Source organism: Ascaphus truei, chromosome 2 (assembly GCF_040206685.1).
Source record: "Ascaphus truei isolate aAscTru1 chromosome 2, aAscTru1.hap1, whole genome shotgun sequence".
In the NCBI taxonomy this organism is placed as follows: Eukaryota; Metazoa; Chordata; class Amphibia; order Anura; family Ascaphidae; genus Ascaphus; species Ascaphus truei.
This window is the reverse complement of record NC_134484.1, coordinates 329,596,704-329,603,617: the sequence shown is the minus strand read 5'-3', so window position 1 is coordinate 329,603,617 and position 6,914 is coordinate 329,596,704. Positions and strand designations below refer to the sequence as shown.

General features: G+C 44.1%; 1 protein-coding gene across 2 annotated transcripts in view; it reads right to left on the bottom strand.

The window, feature by feature from the left end:
* The window catches only part of EEPD1 (endonuclease/exonuclease/phosphatase family domain containing 1), a 137,311-nt gene that overhangs the window by 63,423 nt on the left and 66,974 nt on the right, over positions 1 to 6,914 (bottom strand). For both annotated transcript variants that reach the window (XM_075586620.1, XM_075586619.1), the window contains exon 2: positions 5,656 to 5,707. In XM_075586620.1, coding sequence (XP_075442735.1) covers positions 5,656 to 5,707 — 52 coding nt within the window. The remainder of the gene's footprint in view (positions 1 to 5,655; positions 5,708 to 6,914) is intronic.

The following is a 6,914-nucleotide window of genomic DNA, read 5'->3' as shown; positions in this document are numbered from 1 at the left end:
AGCATGTGGAGGACAAGCAGGCCCTGGAGGAACAGGTAGGCCCCCTCCCTTCCAATGAATGTCTGTGGGTGTGTGTGAGTGTGTGTCTGAGTGTGGGTGGGTGTGAGTGTGTGTATTTGTGTGTCTGTGAGTGTGGGTGTGTGTGTGTCTGTGTGTGTCTGTGTGTGTCTGTGAGTGTGTGTGTGTGTGTGTGTGTGTGTGTTTGTGTCTGTGTGTTTGTGTCTGTGGGTGTGTGTGTGTCTGTGAGTGTCTGTATGTGTGTCTGTGTGTGTGTCTGTGTGTGTGTATCTGTGTGTGTGTGTATCTGTGTGTGTGTGTATCTGTGTGTGAGTGTATCTGTGTGTGTGAGTGTGTGTCTGTGAGTGTATGTGTCTGTGAGTGTACGTGTCTGTGAGTGTATGTGTCTGTGAGTGTATGTGTCAGTGAGTGTATGTGTGAGTGAGTGTTTGTGTGAGTGAGTGTTTGTGTGAGTGAGTGTTTGTGTGAGTGAGTGTTTGTGTGTCTGTGAGTGAGTGTTTGTGTGTGTTTGAGTCTGTGAGTGTCTGAGTGTGTGTGAGTGTATGTGTCTGCGAGTGTTTGTGTGTGTCTGTGTGTGTCTGTGAGTGTCTGTGAGTGTTTGTGTGTGTCTGTGAGTGTTTGTGTGTGTCTGTGAGTGTTTGTGTGTGTCACCCTCTCCCGGTGTCACCCTCTGCCGGTGTCAACCTCACCCTTTCCCTGTCGCCCTCTCCCTGTGTCACCCTCTCCCTGTCGCCCTCACCCTCTCCCTGTCGCCCTCACCCTCTCCCTGTCGCCCTCTCCCTGTGTCACCCTCACCCTTTCCCTGTCTCCCTCTCCCTGTGTCACTCTCTCCCTGTCGCCCTCACCCTCTCCCTGTCGCCCTCTCTCTGCTGCCCTCTCTGTCTTTGTCTCTCATTCTCTCTGTGTGTGTTCTCTCTATCTCTCTGTGTCTCTCTCATTCTCTCTCGTTCTGTGTCTCTCTTTCTCTGTGTGTCTCTCTTTCTCTGTGTGTCTCTCTTTCTCTGTGTGTCTCTCTTTCTCTGTGTGTCTCTCTTTCTCTGTGTGTCTCATCTATCTCTACCTCTCTCTCTCTCTCTCTCTCTGTTTGTCTCTCTCCGTGTGTGTGTGTCTCTCTGTGTGTGTGTCTCTGTGTGTGCGTCTCTCTCTCTGTGTGTGTGTCTCTCTCTCTACCCCTCCCTCTCTCTGTAACTCTCTGTCTCTCGCTGTCTCTCTCTGTCTCTCTCTGTCTCTCTCTGTCTCTCGCTGTCTCTCTCTGTCTCTCTCTGTCTCTCTCTGTGTCTCTGACTCTCTCTCTGTGTCTCTCTCTGTGTCTCTCTCTGTGTCTCTCTCTCTCACACTCTGGATCTCTTATTTACCCTTTATATCTTAACAGCCCTATACTACACCGCAATAACCTATACTGCTTTCTTCCAGATCTGACTCAAGCTTCACACGGAAGACATCGGTACCCCCACTAACCCAGAAGACAGGTAGGGAACACCTCCCCTCCAATGTAAAACATTGCGGGAATGAGGTACCTGGACATTGAGAGACTGCGGATCAGGTAAGATCCCAGGCGGGATTGCTGCTTTAGATATTATGAAGCGGGGATGTCCAGACACTGGTTAAGGGGTTCAGGAAACTAGTCATTCACATCTGGCTTTTATTTCTAGATCCGACATTTACACACACACACACACACACACACACACACACACACACACACACACACACACACACACACACACACACACACACACACACACACACACACACACACGTAACAAGGCCTAATTGTAGTATAATGTAATACAATAAATTCATTTATGTCAAAAACTAATGTTGTTCTTACTAGGAATTTATTAAATGTATTTTATTTATATATTTTATTTTAAAGCGGGGTTGGGGGCGGGACTAGGGCGGGGTTGGGGGCGGGACTAGGTGACGAGTAGATTTTTTGGTTGGGCGAGTAGATTTTTGGGTGATTTGTCGAACACTGTATATATATATATATGTATATATGTATATATATATATATATATATATATATGTGTCTCCAATGCTCAGACGGTGTCACCCATCACCTCAACTATACAACTAGGAAATTAATGTGGAGCTAGAGTCACCAAAAAATCAGTATCAAGTCAAAAAGTGAATTTCAATTAAGTTTTATATAGATTATCATAATGCAATAATAGCAAAGAATGACATACTGATTATAAATAACAAAAAGAGATACACACAACATTTGGTAGAGACAAAATATATGTGAAATAACCTCACCAGAGACATAAAGCAACTTCCAGGCTGATACCTGAGGAAAGAGACTCAAAGTTTTGGCTATAAAATGCGCCAAAAGTAAATACTGTATGAACAACATAAAAGCTTGATAATATCCCCATAGCTATGTTTCAAGGATTATATATTAATAGCAGCTACCGACTGTTTGCAGTACAGATGTAGTAAGACTTCCTGTCCCGGCTCCATGGATGAACAAGCATAAGTCTGCGGTGCTGAGGACAATGTCTGTCATGGACGCGCTGCAGGGGGGTCCATGCTTCTCAATATGACCCCCTGCAGCATTAATGCTTTGGTGCCGCGACCATCGAGGTCATGTGACCATTACCGGCCGTGGCACAGAAGACATTAAGCCTTGCTACACCTGCATACCAACAGCACAAGGTCACCTGTCCCCAATGAGCCCTTCAAAAATGTGCTCTTAACCCACCGCTTCTTGGAACAGAAGATATGGTCTCCTCTCTCTCTTGAAGACCACTACAGTGATCCTCTCCAGAAAAGCCCCAAATCACGTAACATTCTTAGAACATCACATGGGTCGTGTGTGTGTTCCGGCTCTTACTGTGCTCTCTGAATGTCACAAGGGCACTGAAAAGGTTACATTTCAAACTGAGTATCTGCTTTCCTCACGGCTGCTCAACATTTATCAAGAAGCGCCACGTTGATTTAGTTTTCAGCTCTACCAAATCACAACAAAGGTATTTAGTCAGGCAACAAATGAATATTTAAATAAGTCTCAATTATTCATTCAGCAGTGAAAAGCAATGAAACCTGGTAACTCTACGCAGAACTAAAACCTGCACGTATTCTAGATTTTAAGGCAACACGGCACATTTATATTACCAAGTGGGAATCAGATTTAGGCATTTCCATCCATTATATTTTGTTGTTTAACAACCAGTTTCCCCAACTGACCTATTATTTCTGCAAATAGTTCCTAATTGGGGATTGTTAAACAGATAGCCTTAAATCAGCAATAAAACACAAGCTCTTTCGGTCATTTGATACATTGGACATAGTCTTTTTTCTTGCTTGTTTCTAGTGGAGATTAAATTTTGGTGCCAGTTGCAACCACATGATCTCTACAAAAGCAATCACGCTGTTGTGATGTTGGCCCAAGGCACTCAGGGTCCATGGGTTTTCTGGTATGCTAAATGTTTTAGAAATACAGAACACCCTCTTTGGACTGAAACATTCTGGCAACACCATAAGGAGATCTCACTAAGTAGCGGCAAGCAAATCTCAAGCATTTTGCCTGATTTGTAACTTTTGGGACATGTTTATGGACCAAAAACCTAGATTGTAAACTCATCGGGCAGGGACTGTCTGTAAAAAATCCTATTTGCTGCGTACCGCGCAGTATACTGTAATTGTGAAGCGCTTTGAGTCCCATTGGGAGAAATGCGCTGCATGAAATAAAGTTGTTATTATTATTATTATTATAAGAGTGCTTGATTGGGAGACCCAAGATGAGATATTTTAATGAATCCCCTTGCTGTCAAACAAGTCTGTGTGCTATCCCCTCTGACAGCAAAGGGGTCAAGATATTGGCCTATGAATTGAGTTCTAGTCCCAGAACAGTTGAGTGACCTTGGGTAGATATTTTTCTGAGAGCCGTGATAGGTTCATATTTCTGCAGATGTCTGCATAATGACTTTAGCCTGATATGCCGAGGCCTATTTTTCCTACACAAGACTAAACATAAACAGCAGCTATGAAGTGTTAAAGAGTTAAATTAGTTGGCAGCAAGCCTTACGAGCTGGTTCTATTAAACATTCTATTTTCCAATCATTCCTTTCCTTCCGGTATTTCCAGATTGTGTTGTCTTCAAGTATTCTGTTTTTTTGGCCATAGTTTCTATTTCAAAATCATAATCACATGTCCCCATCGCGCTTCTATCAAACACACAACTGGCCAAAAAAAACCATCTGCTCAAATATTTTTTAGAGGAGGAGCAGCACGGGAAAGCGAAATACTCTTTATAACGATCAATTTTCTGTTTGATTTTTTTTTTCCTCCTTTGAAATGTAAGATGCTTAAATAATCGCACAGATCTCGTACCTATTAGGGTGAAGCATCCGTTCAGTGGTCAAGTTCAAAGTTCTATTACCTGTATTGGTCCTCGAGAAAAGCAGATTCAAAGCAGGTTATGATACCTTTAAGGGGACCACCAACAATAGAATTCTTCATAAATTAAATGATAGTGTACTGAGATATCAAAATCTCATAGTTTACACGTGAAGCGGAATGGGACATTGGGTCTCACTGTGAACAAGTCCCAGAAGTCATTTGGCTGCAGAGGGACCCTCCTCCACAGCTGCTGGACCATCCGCTGCTGGGATACTTCTCCGATAAAGTAAGTTTTAGGGTAGGGGGTTAACTTTAGGGATTTCGGCGGTTAGGGGGTTAACTTTAGGGGTTTTAGCAGTTAGGGTATGGGGTTTTAGGGCAAGGGATTACGATTTTAGGGTAGCCTTATTATTAGGGGTTAAGATGAGGGTTTTTTAGGGTAAGTGCTAAGGTTAGGGACTTACCTTGGAGGCAGCGGAGTGTTGGCTAAACGCTGGCGGTCACTTGGTCGCGGCCAAATGTCCTAGACCGTACGTGAAAGAAACCCCTGAGTTTTTGAAAAGCTCTGTACTCTATAACTTCATCTATGAAGAACTCTGATGTTGGTCCATTAGAGAAAATCACAGCCTACAGCGAATTAGCAGTGGTCACAATTCCTACTGATTGATAAGCATAAACTGAAAGGAAGGAAGCCGTGTGAGTGGCAGGGAAATGCTGCCGCTGTACTGTGCTGGTAACTCTAGCACAGGTCTGCTCCTTTAAAGGCCGCCAAATCTCACGGGTCCTGCGGGCCAATGGGAGGCCGCAACGTCATCGGTTGCAGCTTCCTATTGGGCCGCCCATCTATACCCCCTTTACAAACCAGAAGGTAACGTAGGTAACAGCTTTAGCTTTTTGCTGTCATAGGGCCCAATTCACTAAAGGGTGTTAAACTTCAGCACACCTTCATGCGTTCTTAAGCTGAGCCCCCTGGGCCATAGTATCTAGCAGTGTATTGTAAACAAAAAAACAGAATGACAGATTTTTCTTTTACAGGTTCGAACGAACTTCAAAAGCAATCAAAATTAGTCAAACATGCCCATTGACTTTTTTAGGGTTAAACTTTTGGATCTATGCAAACTTTGTCACCGAACCAAAAAAAAAAAAGGGTGACATTTGGAAGGTTTGCTAAGGCGTGCAAAAAGTTCACTCATCTTTAATCAGTTCCCCCACAAAATAGCCCAGATTACTTGTATGAATCACACATGATTACCCACTTCTTGTTTTAGAACCCAATGAAGAGGAAGTTACCTTCTCCAGTGCATCCTTGTCAGACAGCTCCTGCACAGCCAGCAGCTTGATGCTGAGGATGAAAAGAAAAACATATTACTAGCGACTATTGAGTGGGAAAACCTCTTGAAATCTGACTTATAGTGAACTTGTACAATACCCAGAGTTAGACGTTGTGGTTTCAGCTTCTAAACAACAGCAGAGCTCTGAATTAACTAGTGGGATGATCTAAACTTTGATGATGAGCAAGCGAGATCAGCCTTTTAGGTCCCATCTTTTGACTGAGCATGATTTACGTTGCTCTATTTTCGTCAAAGGATGAATCCTAAAAATGTAGGCGATCTGGGCCGTTTAGATGGTGAGCTGGCGGATGGCAGGAAGAGTAGCAGGCAACAGCTGTTATAGGAGGGCCCAGCCATTATAGGAGGGCCCAGCCGTTACAGGAGGGCCCAGCCATTGTAGGAGGGCCCAGCCGTTATAGGAGGGCCCAGCCGTTATAGGAGGGTCCAGCCGTTACAGGAGGACCCAGCCTTATAGGAGGGCCCAGCCGTTATAGGAGGGTCCAGCCGTTACAGGAGGACCTAGTCATTATAGGAAGGCCCTGCTGTTATAGGAGGGGCCAGCCATTATAGGAGGGCCCAGCCGGATGGCCGATCACGGAAGTTGTGCCCGACATTTGGTCGGGCCCAACTTCCGGGAGCGACCAGGTAGGCCTCCAGGAGCCGCCAGACCCCCAACTACTGTCCCAGCTCTGCCACTGGTTGTAAGATAGACACAGACATACTGACAGGCAAACTAACCAGTTACAGCATCTTATTAATTATAGTAAAAGGCTTTGTATACTGTTATCGATATATGGAGTACCATTCAAGTAAATGTACGTCATCATTAACTGCACAGCACCATTTTGAAGAGGCCAATATGACAAAAGTGCATTGAGTGCAGCAACAAAAGATATGTGAAGATATTCTAGTCCTATAGTACTTCATTTTGCCAAATTACAAGCACATTTCCTTTAAAGAAACTCAGCCAAATGCAAATTCAGTGAGCTTTTCATTTGAACAAAATGTATCAAATCAGGTGTATTATTTTTTTATGCTTTCAGCAATGTTCGCAAGTGTTGTAAAAAGTGTGTCGAAGCTGGAGAGAATTAAGTCACCACATTTGCTGAATCATGTGGATCTCTGGGGGGAAATTCACACTGGCTACTTTTGGCCAGCTGGAAAACATTTATTACAATTTCGCCAGCCGTGAAGGTCCCAAGTTTGACGATCCGTGAA